At 42.8% G+C, this 20,056-nt stretch overlaps 2 protein-coding genes across 4 annotated transcripts in view; both read left to right on the top strand.

The window, feature by feature from the left end:
* The window catches only part of LOC136873924 (multiple PDZ domain protein), a 2,156,217-nt gene that overhangs the window by 1,259 nt on the left and 2,134,902 nt on the right, over positions 1-20,056 (top strand). For all 3 annotated transcript variants that reach the window (XM_067147286.2, XM_067147283.2, XM_067147285.2), the window contains exon 2: positions 19,812-19,946. In XM_067147286.2, the coding sequence (XP_067003387.2) occupies positions 19,812-19,946 (135 nt within the window). The remainder of the gene's footprint in view (positions 1-19,811; positions 19,947-20,056) is intronic.
* LOC137500944 (putative nuclease HARBI1) lies at positions 7,641-8,996 on the top strand. The gene is made up of 2 exons (XM_068227701.1): positions 7,641-7,945; positions 8,114-8,996. Exons 1-2 carry the CDS (start codon positions 7,641-7,643, stop codon positions 8,994-8,996), a joined length of 1,188 nt encoding a protein of 395 aa, XP_068083802.1.

Here is a 20,056-nt window from a genome sequence, read left to right as displayed (position 1 = left end):
CGATTTCCGATCTAGTCGGGGGATCTTAAACTGTATATGATACATTTCTTTGGGTCGGGGGCCGAGTATGTGTTTTGTCCACAACATTCGTGCAATTCATGCACCACATACTGAACTTCCCTTGATCACATCGGCACACAGTTCATATCGCAGAGCAAAAACTTGCCACACTCGTCGCATACGGCTGCACCAAGCTATAATAGTCATACGTAACAATTATTACGACAGGGTCTGTCAATTACGATGGATGTTAGAACTCCAACAACTGTTAATGACGGACCGAGCGAGTGGACTGCGCAGTTTGGTTTATGTGGCTGTCAGCTTACATTCGGGAGACGGTGGGTTTGAGCACCGCTGTCGGTAGCCCTGTAGATCGATTTCCGTGGTTTCCTCGTTTTAAACAAGGCAAATGCCTTAATTAAGGCCGGAGTTGTTTCCTTTCCATCCTAGCCGTTTCCTATCCAATCGTTGTGTTGGTGCGATGTAAAGCAAATTGTAAAAAATAAAAACATAAAAGAACCAACAGACTGAGGTTATTGAACAACGTTTCGCTCAGCAGAAGCAGCAGTGGTAGAAGCGTTAGAATATCATGAACATTTTCTTCCTTTCTGATCTTTTCTTAACCGAGCTCGATAGCTGCAGTCGCTTAAGTGCGGCCAGTATCCAGTATTCGGGAGATAGTAGGTTCGAACCCCACTGTCGGTCGCCCTGAAAATGGTTTTCCGTGGTTTCCTATTTTCACACAAGGCAAATGCTGGGGCTGTATCTTAAGGCCACAGCCGCTTCCTTCCCACTCCTAGCCCTTTCCTGTCCCATCGTCGCCATAAGACCTATCTGTGTCGGTGTGACGTAAAGCAACTAGCACAAAAAAAAGTTCTTTTCTTACTTATTTGGCGTTGACATGAATGTGGGTCATACCCAGTTTTACAGTCGGAAACCCTTCCTAACCTAGCCCTTGTGGAAGGATGTGTTCACTATTGTAGTGACTTAAGTGCCGTGTGTTGTGTATGAATCAAAAGCTGTGTAATTAAGGGGAACATGAACACCCAGCCGCCGAGCCTAATGAATTAACCAGATATGGGTAAAATCCCTGGCCCGACCGGAAATCATACTCGGGGTGCTCTGAAACGAGGGCCTATACGCTGACCATTCAGCCAATGAATGGTTCCTCATTAATGTTGTCTACAGTATATAGGAATCAAATCTGCAAGGTCACAGGCTGACTGAGTAGCCCAATCGGTTAAGGCGCTGGCTTTCTGAGCCTAAATTTGCAGGTTCGATCCTGGCTCAGTTCGGTACTATTTTTCTGGTGCTCAAATACTGTACGTCTACCCCTTGTCGGTAGATTTGCCGGCACATAAAATAACTCCCGCGAACAAAATACCGGCACCTCGTGGTGTCCGAAAACCGAAAAAGTAGTTAGTGGTGGGAGTTGAAACATTATTATTATTATTATTATTATTATTATTATTATTATTATTATTATTATTATTATTATTATTATTTTACATCGTTATGCCCTACTCAGGAGCACGGTTGAACTTGCTTAGCTGATGTGTTGGCCTTCTTTTCCTCCCAAAATCTCTTCATCCTCTCGCTGAGCTTCTTCCTTCGTTCTTCTGTCCAAGTTACAGTAGCTCTGGTGTTGGGTTTGTCTTCAAAGTGGTGATTGTCGATTTTGGTTCTGAATTTACATCTGTCCTGTACAATGTCTTCTGAGATGTTGATTTCCTGAAGATCTGTTTCAATTTCACGAAGCCAGCTGTTATTGGTTTTAGACGAAAGGACCAGGTTGAAAATTCTTTTAATTAGCCTGTTAGTGTTCATTCTGATAATGTGTCCATAAAATTTCAATCGTCTTTTCCGAAAAGTGTGAGAAATTTTTTCAGAAAGAATATATCTCCTGGGATGATTTTTTCTCCATATTCCATCTATACAAAGTGGGCCAAAAATTTTTCGTAAAATTTTCCTTTCTTGTTTCTCAATGTCTTTGGTTAAAGATCCACCGCCAATGATTAAGGTTTCTGAGGCATATAACGCTTCAGGTTTGATCACTGTATTATAGTGTCTAAGTTTTGCATTATTATTCAAAGTCATATTTTATATCTCTGCCTTCTTCAGATGAGAGACTTCTAGACATATTTAACTAAAATTCCTATTTTGAACCTACAGATTGACAGATTGTAGAGCACGGTATAAACTCAAAATCACAGAATAGAACAACAAACGAAGTACGTGGAGACGTGGGAGTTCCAGAAAGACTAAGGAAGTTATTTTAATGTTTCATCATTAAAAGTGATTTTGCCTTAAGATGTATGTGACTAACTTAAATGGAGTCCGGCCCCGCGGCGCCCCGGTGGCTCCGGGTTCGATTCGCGGCCGTGTCAGGGTTTTTTAATTGTAATGATTAATATCCCTGGCCTGGGGACTGGGTGTACGTGACGTCCTTAATCTTCCTTTCCTCACCACACACAACATTCCCCACTACCGTCATTCCCATTACATGCAGGTTCATACAATATGGTGCCAGTAGGTGCAAAAGATCCACATGGGTCGACGCCCCGAACAAATAGCATTTAAAAGGAACTTAAATGGAACTCTTAAAACCTTTTCGCCCTTCGAATACAAGAATGAGACTAAAACCCATCATTCACCAATGAGAAAGGGGGAACGATTAGTGGCGTTCACTACTTGTCGAGTTCGCTCGTAGAGACTAGCAGGTCGAATCTGGAGGTTCGGATGGTCTTAGTGGGAAGATTTGATTGTAGATGAATTGGAAGAGTGAGGTGAGTTAGAGTAAGGTCAGATGGATTGGAAAATTGCATCACACCAGCCCAAAGACTAATAACAAGAAAATAAATATATTTTATTATTATTTTTAACCAGTTAATTCCCTTATAAACTAATACAATAGCATGTCATCACCGCGTATAAGTAGATCCTAATAATTCTTAAAACAGGGTTTTGTTTTTCAGAATTTCTCGTAGAATAGCTTAGCTGTTTTTCCGCTATAGTTTAAAACCACTTGTTATCTGCTTGCAGAACATAACTTTTTGCGAGTATTATCTCCTTCCTATGCTGTCTGTATTTTGTATCCTGTGTGGCTTCGTTGTGAGCGTGAAAGTCTTTTACAAACAGCCAAGGGTTTCCTGAAGTGCCGTATTGAAACGTGCTCGGACTAAGAATGCGTTAGATTCAGCTCCCGCTATATCGCACGAGGAGAGCACAATACGTCTTCACTTCGATCGATATTCATTCCTTCATATATGTACATTCAGTAGAATAAATTATTATTATTATTATTATTATTATTATTATTATTATTATTATTATTCAGAGTAAATCTATTAATGATAAACTTTATAACTGGTAGAGTTACTGAATTGTAAATATTTTTCGTGGCTCTCTTACCAGAGACTTATTTGCCCTCTCCTTTACATCCTTACCACAACCCCTAAATACCCTAATAACCATGTGCAGAAATGGCTTGGACGTAGTGGTCAACAGTGTCGTGTACCTAGAGTGTGTGTATCAGTCAGTCACCACTGATCTGCATTTAGGGCGGTCGCCCAGGTAGCAGATTCCCTGTCTGTTTTTTACTGTCTTTTCTTAAATAACTGCAATGAATTCGGAAATTTATTGAACATCTCCCCTGGTAAATTATTCCAATCCCTAACTCCTCTTCCTATAAACGAGTATTTGCGCCAATTTGTCGTCTTGAATTCGAACTTTATCTTCATACTGTGATCTTTCCTACTTTTAAAATCACCACTCAAACTTATTCGTCTACTGATGCCATTCCACGCCATCTCTCCACTGACAGCTCGGAACATACCACTTAGTCGAACAGCTCGTCGCCTTACTCCCAAGTCTTTCCAGCCCAAACCTTGCAGCATTTTCTTAACGCCACTCTTTTGTCGGAAATCACCCAGAACAAATTTTCTTTGGATTTTTTTCAGTTCTTCAGCGGCATATATCCTTGAAACCTATTTAGGTAGAACCTTTGGACCTTTCCCAAGTTAGTTATTATATTTTTGATAGGTTTCATAATTATGTAATTATTGAAGGCAGTCTGGTTTACAAACGAACTTTTACCAGGAACCCAGCATTGGAACGAGACAATTGACGTTTTGCATGTGAAAACAGCCAACTGGATGACAGTGGTACCCGAACCGACAGTTTTCACATTTCTCGTCCGTTGAGCTATGGTGGGCTTGCGATTTCTGCTCTTTTGGCTGGGATGTCTGGGCGTTCCTCGTGAGTGTACCATGCACAGCAGTGGAAAACTGGAGAATGAATGAATACTGATGGCGTGTGGCCTCCAGAGAGGCCTGGTTCAGGTCTTCCGAGTTGACGCGTGATAGGCGACCTGCGCGTCTTCGAAAATGGAGTCCTCACTATCGTGAATTCCAATGCTTTTAGCACATACACCCAGTCCCCGAACCATCGGAATTAACCAATGAAAGTTAAAATCCCCGACCCGGCCAGGAATCGAACCCGGGAACCCTTGGACCGAAGGCCAGCACGCTAACCATTTAGCCACTGAGCTGGACGAATGAATGATCTCTCCCAGTCACGGATGGCCACCAACTGGGAAGGGAGTAGGATACTAATTTAATACTCTACGTTTAAAACTCTGTGTTTTATAATACACAGTAATAAAGATAAACCAACGGAAAAAAGGCCACAAAATCATTTCAGTGTAATTTACTAATATACTGTTTATCTCATAAACACTTCTTGGACGTATAATTATCAGTAAATAAACTAAGCCTTTGAGGTACTTCCTAGACTTAACCAAGGATACCTCCACAGGCAGATCCTTAGTACTAGCTATACGCATCTTCTCTGTTTTCATCTTCTTTAGACGTTTTCCCCACATTCCTCCTATAATTACGCAGTTTTGCTGTTCTCCCTGGTGCCTTCCATACTTTATGGCAGGGCCTCTCAGGGTGCATGCACCAGTGCCTTGTACTATGCACGCTGCAAAGACGACTTCGCTTGGTTGACCAGAGTGCAGACCCCCGCTCCTCGATTTGGAGCAATAGCGCCGTCTCTCTCTTTCCCCACGCCTGTCTGGCTCGCTCCGCCTGACCCCCTCTTCCTCACTTGCTCCGTAGCGCTCCTAATCCGAGCCGAGTTGAGCTGAGCTTGGCCGAGTAGCCCAGAAACGAAGCGTTTGTCCGAGCCGAGCCGAGTGGGACCGATGCACTGTGCACAGGAACTCTGCGCCTCAGTTTGTACGCGTGAGATTTTGGGTGTTTAAGAGGCATAGTCTATGTTAATAATTTAACTAGAGTGTAAAGTTCAGGTTAATTTTCGATTTGCCTATCTCCTTCCCATCTCTATATTTCTCTCTGATTTTTCTTATTTCTTTATAGTCTTTTTGTAGGTGTGCCACCTCCATATCGTTAGTGCACACAATAAATTGACTTTCCTCACTTTTTTTGTCGTTACTCTTATATACTCGCAACAGCCACCAAATTATCCCTCTCATTTCCCTCTTTCTTAACATTTTAGTCCTTATTTCCATATTTTTAGTTATTTTACAAAATTCTACAGCGGAAAACACTGAAGTTCTGTATTTCAATCCCTCTTTTGGGTGGCATGAGTTTTGTTAATGATTACAGGGTCATATACCGTCAATCAAATAATTAATTAATCATTCTCTCAGACATTTTTCTGTATTTAGGGCTGTTGCTCAGGAGTCTGGTTTCCTATCAGTTGTTTACCTTATCGTTTCTTAAAGTATTTAAATGAACTTGGAAATTTATTAAGAATTTCCTCTTCCTATAAATGCATATTTGCCTCAACTTGTCCTCTGGAATTCCAATTTTATCTTCATTTTATGATCTCTCGTACCTTGAAATGTTCTACTCAAGCTTATTCATATACTAACGTCATTGTACACCATTCCATAACTGACAGCTCGGAACATACCGTTTAGTTGAGCAGCTGTAAGTCTGTACACCCAAGTCTTCCCAGTCCACTGTTTTGTCAGATGTCACCCAGAACAAAACGAGCCTCCGTGGCTTAGGTGACAGCGTGCCGGCCTCCCACCGCTGGTTTCCGTGGTTCATATTCCGGTCACTCCACGTGACTGGACAAAGCGGAGGCGGGACAGGTTTTTCTCCGGATACTCCGGTTTTCCCTGTCATATTTCATTCCAGCAACACTCCAGTATCATTTCATTTCATCTGTCATTCATTAGTTATTTCCCCAGGGGAGTGCGACAGGCTTCGGCAGCCGGCACAATTCCTATTCTCGCCGCTAGATGGGGCTTCATTCATTCCAAATCCTGACCTGGTCGAATGACTGGAAACAGGCTGTGGATTTTCATTTTCACCCAGAACAAATCGTGCTGCTTTCCTTTGGATTTCTTCTAGTTCACATATCAAGTAATCCTGGTGTGGTTCCATAAACTGGAACTATATACTAGACTTACACGCTCTCGTTTTTACATCCTTACTACAACCCTGTATACCCTTGTAACTGAAAAGATCTGTAACATTTATTTATGACCTCATTGATGTGATTACCCAGTGAAGATCTTTCCTTATATTAGCGGTAACGCTTGCATATTTAGTGATCCTCATGATGTACTATCACCGTATCATCACAGTACTCAAAACTGTAAGGACTCCCCTTTTTTTGGTAAAGCACTCAACTTGACTTTCCATCCTGTTTACCATCATACCATTGTATAACATCACCTGCAAATAGCCGTATCTGCGATTCCAGTTCTGTACTCATACCATTTGTATACTGTGTGGTCGGAAACAGCGCGAACCGGATTTTTGAGCGTTAGAGGGCTGGTCACACTGAAAAACAATCCGAAAAAATTATCCGTATCTGAAGAAGCACAAGCCGCTGATTTCTTTGGCCACACACGTTTATTCTTTCCTCTGAGACACAGTGGAGGAATACATCATTATCGCTTCTATTTTGAGAAGAATGAGGAGAAATAAGACGTACACTGGTAGATCAGCCTTCTGAAGTGTTCGATTTTGCAGGATCCGGGCGAGATCATTTAGCCGGCAGATTATCTTCATCCTATAAGGAATTGTCAGTTATCACGAAATCAGGATCAACGTCACTGTCTGTAAATCCACATGGGCTTATCCAAATTGTCTTCTGGCTCACTTTCTGAACTGCTTCCTTTAGCATCGTCATTACCATCATCTTGCACCGAGCTCGATAGCTGCAGTTGCTGAAGTGCGGTCAGTATCCAGTATTCGGCAGATAGTGGGTTCGAACTAGTGATAGGACATTCGATTCGTTTTACTGAATCGATTCATTTGATTCCCTTCAGGTTACTGAATCGATGCAGTGATCCGAATCACGGGACATTAGAGTCACCGCTCCTACTGCATCTGTGTAGTATGTATTGGTAAGACAGCAGCAACAGCATTCAGTGCTCGCTGCTGCCATCTGGTCTTCATACTATGAACTCCTGTCTTAGAAAAAAAAATGCTAGTCACTAAAGGCCTGTTTTCACATGTAGGACTGTGCTTCGGCTGTGCTTCGACCGTGCTACGACGGTGTCGCCTACTGTGTCTTTTCACATGTAGGACTGTGCTGCGACTGTGTTGTGGTCATGTGGTCCTTGTTCATTGCATCTGTGCTCACAGGTTGGAGACATGGATCCGAACGAAGAAGACGTAGTTATCGCCTGTGCAGCGTACATTGTTTTACAACAAAAGAAGAAGAAAAATAAGAGACGATACTGGGTTCATAAATTATTTACAACGAGAGAAGAAGAAGGAGAGTTTCACACAATTTTCGGTCGGCTACGAAATGACCAAGAAAAATTCGTAAAATATTTTCGAATGAGTTACTCCAAGTTTGACAATTTGCTTCAACAACTGAAACCACATCTCACGAAAAAGAATTCAAAATGGAGGAAATCCATTAGTGCAGAAGAGAGACTAGCATTAACATTACGGTAAATAATATTCATATGTACTGAAGTATTTTGATCGTACATCAGTGTACGTTTGGTGTAAATTTGGCAATTGCATGTCCACTAGCATTATACGCATATATATGCAGTTAATTAACATTGAAATGTACACTGAGTAGATATTAATATTAATTTTTACAAATTTTCCAGGTATCTCGCATCTGGAAATTCGCAGATCTCCATGAGTTTCAGTTACAGAATTTCCCCGACAGCTGTTCACTCTATAATAGTCTCCACATGTGAGGCTATTTGGGACATTTTGTCGCCACAAGAAATACCCCAACCTACTGAGGAAATGTGGAAGAAAATATCTGAAGAATTCTATGATCTGTGGCGTTTTCCGAACTGTATAGGAGCTTTAGACGGAAAACACGTTGTTATTCAAGCGCCCCGAAGCAGCGGGTCTCTCTTTTGTAACTATAAACATACTTTCTCTATCGTTCTTTTGGCATTAGTGGATGCCAAATACAGATTCATTGCTGTTGATGTCGGAGGTTATGGCAAGTCCAGTGACGGAGGACTATTCTCAAGATCAGTTTTAGGAAGATCTTTGGAAAAGAAAACGTTAAATATACCAGGTCCTAAACCGTTGCCAAATTGTAATGAACCTGTTGTGCCTTATGTAATACTTGGTGATGAAGCTTTCCCACTGAAAACGTATCTGATGCGTCCGTACCCCGGATCCACAGCTCGCAGTGATGAAAGGCAGGCGAATTATAATTTCCGGCAGTCGAAAACACGACGAGTAGTGGAGAATGCCTTTGGCATTGCTGTCCAGAGACATAGGGTTCTCTATGGAAGACTCCATATGCACCCAGAAAATGCTGAAAAAGTAGTGTTGGCAGTCTGTGTATTACACAACTATTTACTCAGTGACCTGCCAGTAGTAAACGATTACGAAGGCAACAGAATACGTTCTGAGCAATCATTGTTTACTGCGCTACCACATGTTGGGGTTCATGGAAGTTTTGAGGCTACAAGAGTCAGGGAAACGTTTCGAGAATATTTCATGAATGACAAATTAGGTCCCTAGACAAGGGACATTGTGATGGAAGGAAAGTGTGGTTAATAACTGATAACACAAAGACGTACGTGTACAGTTTGCTTCATTGTATTTTATTCACTGTGTTTTCAGCACAATACATGATACATATGTTCTGTTAATAAATGACACTAGTAAAAAAATAAAATGTTAATGTTATATTCTGTCCTTCATGCTAGGCTACTGGTAATGAGTTTCTTGACTCGGTATTATGGCTGGAGTACTTGTGCCAGGATCATACAAGCTGAGATGAGGGAGATTGCCATGTGCGGAAACGTGATGGGTCCTGTTTCCAGTATTCATATTAGCTAAATTATATCCCACTATATTGCTGTTTCTCTGCATTGCTTCCTTTCGAAGAATTTCTAATTCCTTGTTGTTAACAATGTTGAAAATTTCTCGCTTAATTTCTACCTGTTCGAGTTCATTAAATTTCAGCATTGTTTCGGATATGTCGTCGAAGAACGTCATCAGTTTCCTATTGGCTGGGTCCAACATTTGCTGAGTTGTGGTTCTGGATGAAATAAACTGATTTAACGTTGACCACTCATAGTTCTTCTCCTGTTCAAGGCTCTTCTGTAGTAAGATCTCAGCAAAGTCCATTTATTTTTGCATCCTTCAGCTGAAAATAGCGGGGAAGTACAAATTAATCACTTCAGTTTGGCCTAAACGATATATTCCTGCACAATAACAGGCTTCTAGAAGAAACTTACCAGTGATGTTGAGTTGCACTGCAATATCCTTCCATATTTTGTCTTTTAAATGGTTGTTGTCATAGTCTCTATGCTGCAAATTATAAAGGCATTCATGTCGTTGAACTAAAATTATCACTTGTTCTTCAATCTTTAAGGAAGACAACTGCGCCACACCTATTACTGCAAACTATCACACAATGTATCTCAACCAACGAGCACAGTACTCAGACAGCGTACTACGCACTCTATGTTATTTTGTTCTCGTTTATCTCTGGATCACGTGCGACCGAGTGCTTCCGATTACCACCGAAATAAGACGGAAGTCCGGCTTGACGACACTAGGGTGACCGTTTCTAATTTTCACATGTGGTACTGTGCTGAGACCAGGCGACGACTGTGTGGGCCGTAATCGCTCTGCTTGGCGATCCATGACAGCACGGTACCAACACGGTAGGGACACAGTCCTACATGTGAAAATACCCAACTGCTGTTCAATGCAAATGGAATGCTTTATACTGTTTGGCGATTGCGGACGACACAGCACGGTCGAAGCACAGTCGCAGCACAGTCCTACATGTGAAAACAGGCCTTTATACATCGAAGGTTTCCGGCGACGCAGAATGAGAAAGGTCTGGAATTAGGAAGGTAGCAGCCATGGCCTTAATTAAGGTACAGTCCCAGCATTTCCTGGTGTGAAAATGGGGAAACTACGGAAAACCACCTTAACGGCTGCCGACGGTGGAATTTGAACTCACCATCCCCCGAATGCAAGCGCATAGCTACGCGGTACTAACCGCACGTCCAGCTCGCTCTGTCATTTTTGAAAATGTGTATATTTCTATCAGCAGAGGATTTTTTAAATCGTCATATTTTGTATAGGCTACCCGAGATGTACAGTAGCCCTCTGGTTTTCTGATTCAACATACTGTTGGATAAGTTATCGCATCAGTCGGCTCACTTAAGAGTCCACATATTATTGAAGTCTTGTGCAACGATGTGACATACGAACTGAGAGAATACTGAGCCGTTCTTTCAAATATAAAACAGGTACTTTTGAGTGGTTATGAGCATGACTCATAGTCATAGGGCAGGCTAGAGTCGAGTTTAATTAATTGTCAAATGTTAGCTAAGATATAATACTAAGATTCATTAACTTACTAGCTACTTTAGAATTATGTTTTGACGACCTTTTTAACACTGCAAATACATCCATCTATTATTTAAACCTCCCTCTAAGAAGAGGAGAGTGAATGCAAGTGGGTATTATTTTCAAATGAGCTGAGCTCGAGAGTCCATTATAGCATACGATTCTTTCAGTGTACCATGGCTCTGTATGTATTGCTTAAGAGGAAGTTCGGCTCCCCGCCAATGTCCAGTGTGCCGGTAAGGAGCCGTCTGTATCTTGTGTCTCACTGAGCCGTGCTGCCCACGATTCTTTCGGTGTGCCATGATTCCCTGTCTCGCTGCAGCGGAAACTCGGTTCCCCGCCAACGTCCAATGCCCGGCTAGTGAGCCGTGAATGCGCCACTCAGCACTGTCCGCTGGGAGTAAGCTGAATCGAGTGCCGTGAGTTCGCCGTTCCTGTGAATCGATTCTCTCGGACACTGAACGAATCGATACACTGCTTCGAATCATGCATTCAGTAGCCAACACTAATTCGAACCCCACTGTCGGCAGCCCTGAAGATGGTTTTCCGTAGTTTCCCGTTTTCACACCAGGCAAATGCTGGGGCTGTACCTTAATTAAGGCCACGGCTGCTTCCTTCTCACTCCTTGCCCTTTCCTGTCTCATCGTCGCCATAAGACCTATCTGTGTCGGTGTGACGTAAAACAACTTGTAAAAAAAAAAAAAAATCTTGCAATAATTGGATTCCATCAGAATCATCTCGTATATTTCGAAACATCTGGAAGGAAATACACTGACTGACAGAGCAAATGCAACACCAAGGAGGAGTGGTTCGAAAGGGATGAAAGTTGGGGAAAAAACAGAGTCGGCATGGAAGAATAATTGATGTTTATTTCAAACCGATATGCAGGTTACACAATCCGCACGGCATCGACTCAGTAGGATGTAGGACCACCGCGAGCGGCGATGCACGCAGAAACACGTCGAGGTACAGAGTCAATAAGAGTGCGGATGGTGTCCTGAGGGATGGTTCTCCATTCTCTGTCAACCATTTGCCACAGTTGGTCGTCCGTACGAGGCTGGGGCAGAGTTTGCAAACGGCGTCCAATGAGATCCCACACGTGTTCGATTGGTGAGAGATCCGGAGAGTACGCTGGCCACGGAAGCATCTGTACACCTCGTAGAGCCTGTTGGGAGATGCGAGCAGTGTGTGGGCGGGCATTATCCTGCTGAAACAGAGCATTGGGCAGCCCCTGAAGGTACGGGAGTGCCACCGGCCGCAGCGCATGCTGCACATGCTGCACGTAGCGGTGGGCATTAAACGTGCCTTGAATACGCACTAGAGGTGACGTGGAATCATACGCAATAGCGCCCCAAACCATGATGCCGCGTTGTCTAGCGGTAGGGCGCTCCACAGTTACTGCCGGATTTGACCTTTCTCCACGCCGACGCCACACTCGTCTGCGGTGACTATCACTGACAGAACAGAAGCGTGACTCATCGGAGAACACGACGTTCCGCCATTCCCTCATCCAAGTCGCTCTAGCCCGGCACCATGCCAGGCGTGCACGTCTATGCTGTGGAGTCAATGGTAGTCTTCTGAGCGGACGCCGGGAGTGCAGGCCTCCTTCAACCAATCGACGGGAAATTGTTCTGGTCGATATTGGAACAGCCAGGGTGTCTTGCACATGCTGAAGAATGGCGGTTGACGTGGCGTGCGGGGCTGCCACCGCTTGGCGGCGGATGCGCCGATCCTCGCGTGCTGACGTCACTCGGGCTGCGCCTGGACCCCTCGCACGTGCCACATGTCCCTGCGCCAACCATCTTCGCCACAGGCGCTGCACCGTGGACACATCCCTATGGGTATCGGCTGCGATTTGACGAAGCGACCAAGCTGCCCTTCTCAGCCCGATCACCATACCCCTCGTAAAGTCGTCTGTCTGCTGGAAATGCCTCCGTTGACGGCGGCCTGGCATTCTTAGCTATACACGTGTCCTGTGGCACACGACAACACGTTCTACAATGACTGTCGGCTGAGAAATCACGGTACGAAGTGGGCCATTCGCCAACGCCGTGTCCCATTTATCGTTCGCTACGTGCGCAGCACAGCGGCGCATTTCACATCATGAGCATACCTCAGTGACGTCAGTCTACCCTGCAATTGGCATAAAGTTCTGACCACTCCTTCTTGGTGTTGCATTTGCTCTGTCAGTCAGTGTAATTAATTTGTCATCGTAAGAACTCCAGATAAAAGTACTTAGTTTAATACAGATATATTTGAAGTTTAACTATTAAAATAGCAAGCAATTGTATCACACTCCGGTTACGTTCCGAATATAACGTTAATACTAAGCATTCATACCTCGGATGACGGCCCTTTATCAGAGAAATAATACAGCCGACCTCAACGTTGACTCATGCAATGCTAGTGCTGTAAGCGCCAATCAAGGTACTGGAAATATTGTGTGACTGGCCTTAATGGCATAATTCACAATGCTGCCAATATGCGTAGCAGTCTCCCAGAAGAATGTTTAGTAATTAAGGAGTAAGGCAGAAACAGGTTCGAGAAAGACTTGCAAGGATCATTAATGATCAAGGTGAGTGCATATGTGAGCATTTCCAGAAGTATTTAGTCAGCTGTATGCTAAGATAGTTGGGTATAAGGATAATGTCCAGGTTTAGGAAGTGACTAATAATGGCAAAGTACTGATATTTACCTATGATAATAAAGATATTTACCAAAAAAGAAAAATAATAATACAAAGGCCGAACTTGGAAAACAGCTAGAATTGGTAAGATTTCTAGGGATACACTAAAGACAATGGGTTGGGATATAGTGCCATATCTGAAATATATGATTACTGTTTGCATGCAGGAGCTACAGTAGGTATGTCAAACGAATGGCCGGTTGCAATTGTCGCCCCAGTTGACAAAGAAAAGGGTGACAATCATTAAGTGGATAATTACAGGCAAGTCAGCTTGACGTGTGTTGCTTGTAAGCTTGGGGAAAGCATTCTTTCTGAATGTATTGATTGCACAATTACTAACTGGTTGGATAGAAGTCAGTTTGGGTTTAGGAAAGATTATTCCAGTGAGGTTCAACTTGTAGGATTCCAGCAATATATAGCAGATATTTTAGATTCAGGAAGTCAAATGGACTGTATCACTATTGACCTGTCCAGGGCTGTGGTAGGGTCGATCATGGGAGACTACTAACGAAAATGAGGCTTATTGGACCAGACAAAAGAGTGACTGAATGGGTGGCTTAATTTCTAGAACATAGAAGCATTAGGTGAGACATTATCTCATCCTGTAATTATTAAAGAGGGGATACCGCAAGGTAGTATTACTTTACCTTCATGTTTTATCATTTACAGGATGGTCGGAAACAGGGTTGGTCGTGAATAGCTAACATCCTGTTATAATTGTACGCCGATATAATCATGAAACCACCGGGCGAGTTGGCCGTGCGCGTAGAGGCGCTCGGCTGTGAGTTTGCATCCGGGAGATAGTAGGTTCGAATCCCACTATCGGCAGCCCTGAAAATGGTTTTCCGTGGTTTCCCATTTTCACACCAGGCAAATGCTGGGGCTGTACCTTAATTAAGGCCACGGCCGCTTCCTTCCAACTCCCAAGCCTTTCCTATCCCATCGTCGCCATAAGACCTATCTGTGTCGGTGCGACGTAAAGCCCCTAGCAAAAAAAAAAAAAAAAAAAATCATGAAACCGGTCACGCAAGTTTGTGATCTTCTAAGTGGGGATAGCATAGACCCCACTTTTTCACTGTTTGCGTATTAATATCGATCACCTTCCCAGTCTACTGGGGTTAGTAATTACCGATCGCGAATCTTCCTGGGTGAGACCACAACTTTGTTTTTAACTGTGCCTTCGAAATCACCACTAGTTTATAAACCACGGGGGGGGGGGGGGGAATTATTACTAATGATCTCTTGGCTCTTGTCTGGTCCCTCGTGCCGACCTCTTAACGAAGATACTCGTGCGTTCATCAGCACTTGTGCTCGATTTCTCGAGCTAGCGCTACACATGGGAATCTTTCTACGTGTTCTGTTGTATTTCCCTCCTTACAATGATTGATACGCGGTGAGCGATACTAGGGTCTTGAGATGAGTTTCTCTACTCTCTAACCTGTATCATATCTTTTCTCGCCTTTGATCAGTTCTTTTATCATATATTCTGATGCGTGCGACAAATAATTATGGTTAGACATCGGGGTGGTGACCGCAATATCCCCATTGTTTGTTGGGATAATTTCCGTGTTCTGTGCGAGATCGGTTTCTTACTTCGGTCGCTGATTTCGAGTTCTGGTAAATTAACTTTCACGGGTGAAACTCAGTCAGTCACGTGAAGGTTCCGCAGTAGCAGCAGCTCAAACGATGTAGTTCGAACCCCACTGTCGGCAGCCCTGAAAATGGTTTTCCGTGGTTTCCCATTTTCACACCAGGCAAATGCTGGGACTGAACCTTAATTAAGGCCACGGCCGCTTCCTTCCCACTCCCAGCCCTTTCCTGTCCCATCGTCGCCGTAAGACCTATCTGTGTCGGTGCGACGTAAAACAACTAGCAAAAAACAAAAAAACAAAAAAACGATGTAGTGCTGGCCTTGTGAGTCCAACTTGGCGCTTTCGATCGCGACTCAGTCCTGTGGTATTTGAAAGAATCGGCACGTTATAAACTCCTGAGGGACAGAATTGTGGCACCTTGGCGTCTCCGAAAACCAGTAGACGTGTAGTGGGACGTAAAACGAATAATAATAATAATAATAATAATAATAATAATAATAATAATAATAATAATAGATGCAGCGACAACCACCATCCCGGCAGTCAGAAAGAACAAACATCCATGGTGGACAACTACTTGTGACAAAGCAATAGAAGAGAGAAAGCAAGCATGGCTAAAATGGAACCATAACAAAAGTCTGGAAAACCATAAAAACTTCTTAGAAGTTAGGAAAACTGCAACTAAAATTATCAGGAACACCAAGAGGCAGTACAATAAAAATATCATTGAACAAGCAGAGAGGGATTTTGAAAGAAACAACACTAGAGACTTCTACCAAACTTTTAAATCTCAAATAACACCCTACTCAGCCCCTACACTTCACCTTCGGGGAGCTGACGGAAATCTGAAAATGAACAATGAAGAGTGCACCACAGTTCTAGCAGAGTATTTCAACAACCTTCTAAATTCAAGGGAACCCAAGGAGAAACTGCATTTCGAACCTCAGAATGTTACTAAGTCGGACTCTCTCCCACCAACAAAGGGGGAGATCAAGAAAGCCATTTCAGAATTGAAATGTAACAAAGCAGCGGGCGAGGATGGAATCATAGCAGAGCTCTGGAAATACGCTGATGAGGAGTCAATCCAAAGTATCCATGAAATCATATCAAACATCTGGGTGACAGAAGCGTTACCTAGCGACTGGACTTCAGCTATCATCCACCCGTTACACAAAAAAGGCGACAAATCAGATCTCAACAACTACAGAGGGATTTCCCTTGTATCAGTGACGTATAAGATACTCTCCAAAGTATTACTCACAAGAGTAGAGGCTCAACTAGACTCCTGCATCGGAGAGTACCAGGCTGGGTTTCGCAAGTCAAGGTCATGCGCCGAACAAATCCTGAACCTCAAAACCATCATCACTTACAAAAACCTAAGCGCCTCACCCTACGTGGCAACATTTGTTGACTTTCAGAAGGCCTACGATTCAGTAGATAGAGAGTCACTCTTCCAGGCACTCGCTGAACTGGGACTAGATAAGAAAACCTTGAATCTAGTGAAAGCAACTCTTACCAACACTACTGCCAGAATCAAATTCAGAGGGGAACTGTCCCAGAGATTTGAGATCAAAACAGGTGTTAGACAAGGGGATGGCCTATCTCCAATCCTCTTTAATTGCCTACTTGAAAAAGTCATTCGTGAGTGGACGAAAATGCTACAGGATGACTCTGGATTGAGAATTGGCTACAAGAAAGACAAGTTAACAGTCAACTGTTTAGCCTTCGCAGACGACCTTACACTCCTGGCATCCAGTGTGGAGGAAGCTATCCATCAACTATCCTCTCTCGACCACATAGCAGCTAAAGTAGGGCTGAAGATCGCCATCAACAAAACACAGTTTATCACCAACATCAAAGATGCACCCAAATCAATCCCACTGGGGGACAAAACAATACAAAGGACTAACTCCTTCAAATACCTAGGAGAATGGATAACCCCAAACATGAATGAAGATCAGGCCATGAACAGCAGATGCATCAAATTGGAAAATGCCTACCACCTATGTAAGAGTATGTACAAATCCAAATCCCTCTCCCTTAACCTCAAAATCAGGCATTACACTACTGTAGTGAGACCGTCAGTACTATATGCCTCAGAATGCCTAAACATGGTAAGAAAAGGGCAACTTAGAAAACTGGAGCTGAAGGAAAGGAAGATCCTGAGAAAAATCATGGGCCCCACTAAAGAAGAAGGCAAGTACAGAATCAGGCACAACAACGAACTGTACCAACAATTGGAGAGCATTACAACATCTATGAGGAAGAGGAGATTGAACTTCTACGGTCATGTCATGAGAATGGACAATCAGAGGCTCACCTCCAGAATCTTTCACACCATCTCTAGAGGGAAAGCGACTAATGCCAAGTGGGCAAGACTCGTCAGAAAAGACCTTCAAGAATTGGACATTGCTCCCAGTGAAATTTATGACAGGAATACGTACAGAACGTTGATCAGAACATCAAACTCTCTCCAGTCACTAACAGAAAAAACAGTACGTCCGGGAGGAGGTGTGAAATGGACTCAGGAGCGAAAAGACATTCACAGTGCAAGAATGAAGGAGTACTGGTCAAAGAAGAAAGCTGCTAGAGATAAGAACCACGTGGTCCATAGCAGGCCCAAACGGAACTAAAATAATAATAATAATAATAATAATAATAATAATAATAATAATAATAATAATAATAATAATAATAATAATATATTATATTTTTAATTTGCTTTACGTCGCACCGACCGAGATAGGTCTTATGGCGACGATGGGATAGGAAAGGCCTAGGAGTGGGAAGGAAGCGGCTGTGGCCTTAATATTAAGGTACAGTACAGCCCCGGCATTTGCCTAGTGTGAAACTGGGAAACCACGGAAGGCCATCTTCAGGGCTGCTGACAGTGAGGTTCGAACCTACTATGTCCCGATTGCAAGCTCACAGCTGCGCGCCTATAACCGTATGGCCAACTCGCCCGGTTAATTAATGTATTGTTGTTAACCGAAATGACCTAATACAAATCCTAAAGAAATTTGGTTTGGACTACAAAACAAGAGCGATCACTAAACAAGCAGACATTACCTCCAAGGTGAACTCCAGGGGAGAAATTTCAGGTGCATTTGAAATAAGTACAGGCACGGTGATGGGCTTCCACCTTCGCTGTTAAACTGTATTCTGGAGAAAGTCATACGCGAGTGACGCAAGGAAATGCGAAATGAAGGGGTTGGCAGTGGAGTGAGACTGGGCTGCAGGAACACGGACGTTGCAATTGACTGATCTGCTTTTGCAGATGATGTAGCCATCTTTTTGGGTTTGCTACAGACATCTAAAAAACTAATCAGCCAGCTTAAGACACAGGCAGTGAAAACAGGTATAAATATCTAGGTGAGTGTAGAGACCCCAACGTGTGAAAACGAAGCCTTCTTGTCACGCATGAACAAACTGGAAATGCCATACCATATAACAAAAGATCAATATCCTTGAACGCCAAGCTCAGACGCTACCACAGCGGACAGCAGAGTGCATGGCAATGAACGAAATAAAAAGGCCTTATTGAGAAACTTGATATCAAAGAGGAAAGAAAGAAAAAGAAAGAAAGATTTTGAGGGAAATCTTGTTCCCTATGAAAGAAAAAGGTGAATATAGAAGACAGCACGACAAGCAGCTGTATTTCCATGTGGAAATGATAATCGATACGATGCGTAAGATGCTTTCTACGGTCACGTGACAAGAATGTACAAGGTCAACCGAGTGGATTTTCTTCTACTTCCAAAATAAGAAGACAAAATATTCAGCGAGGTAGAAAAAAGATCTACAAGAGGTGGGCACCTCACATGATGATGTCCTGTAGCGCAACCCGCTTATGAAGAAACTTAAAGACCACAAGGGTTTCTGAGGAAAACCGAGGCTGAAAACAGGGAAGGCGTAGACCGAAGAAAGATAGGAACAAGACCGGCAACGAATGCGGGAGTTAAAATCCAGGAAAGGAGACAGTTGAAATAAAATCGTACTTTGTTAGACGAAACGAAATGAATGATTGATGATAATAATAATAATAATAATAATAATAATAATAATAATAATAATAATAATAATAATAATAATAATAATAATAATAATAATTACGTGTAAATTAAAGTCACGTCCCTGTCAATCAGATACTCCACGTAAAACCTGCAAGTCCGTGGACTATAAAAAATATATCAGTCATGAAAATCTACAGTGGACTGGGAAGTTTTTCTCTCGTAGAAATATGTTGTTTTAAGTGTAATATTTATTTCACCTCGTGTTTTCAAAGTAAGTATCCGTTCTCTGTAATATGCACTGAAACTAATTTATTTCTCATCTCAGTTTTCTTGAATCCATTTTTGCCTCGGTGTTAAATAATGCTTGTTGCATCCGAGGCGAAATACACCCTACTATCTCGCAAATTTCAATCAAACCCCTAAACGTACGCCAGTATAGCAAAAGGTACCCACAGTTATTTAATTCTAAAACAAATCCTCAAAATAAAATCGACCGGGCGAGTTGACCGTGCGGTTAGGGGGGCTTGAGCTTGCATCCGGGAGATAGTGGGTTCGAGCCCCACTATCGGCAGCCCTGAATATAGTTTTCCGTGGTTTCTCATTTTCACACCAGGCAAATGCTATAACTTGTTGTTACTGCATTTTAAATTAATATGATGTTTATGTTTTCCAGCTAAATACGGAATGGGCTCAAGTTGAAATCATTGACCTAATAAATGATGGATCTGGCTTGGGATTTGGTATCATCGGAGGCCGCAGCACTGGTGTGGTTGTCAAGACTATTCTACCTGGAGGTGTTGCTGATAGGGTAAGTATTTCACCTATTCTGCTGTTGTATACCAAGTTATTGAACACGTAGTTTGCAGTCTAATTTGTGTAAATTACTATAGGCAAACACAGCACATGTTGATCATGGTT

Source organism: Anabrus simplex, chromosome 5 (assembly GCF_040414725.1).
Source record: "Anabrus simplex isolate iqAnaSimp1 chromosome 5, ASM4041472v1, whole genome shotgun sequence".
NCBI classification, from domain to species: domain Eukaryota; kingdom Metazoa; phylum Arthropoda; class Insecta; order Orthoptera; family Tettigoniidae; genus Anabrus; species Anabrus simplex.
This window is presented reverse-complemented; position numbering and strand designations above follow the sequence as displayed.

Coding starts and splice junctions, on each gene's coding strand:
- LOC137500944 (XM_068227701.1), top strand. CDS start 7,641: ATGGATCCGAACGAAGAAGACGTAGTTATCGCCTGTGCAGCGTACATT. Junction 7,946..8,113: donor AGACTAGCATTAACATTACG/GTAAATAATATT, acceptor CAAATTTTCCAG/GTATCTCGCATCTGGAAATT.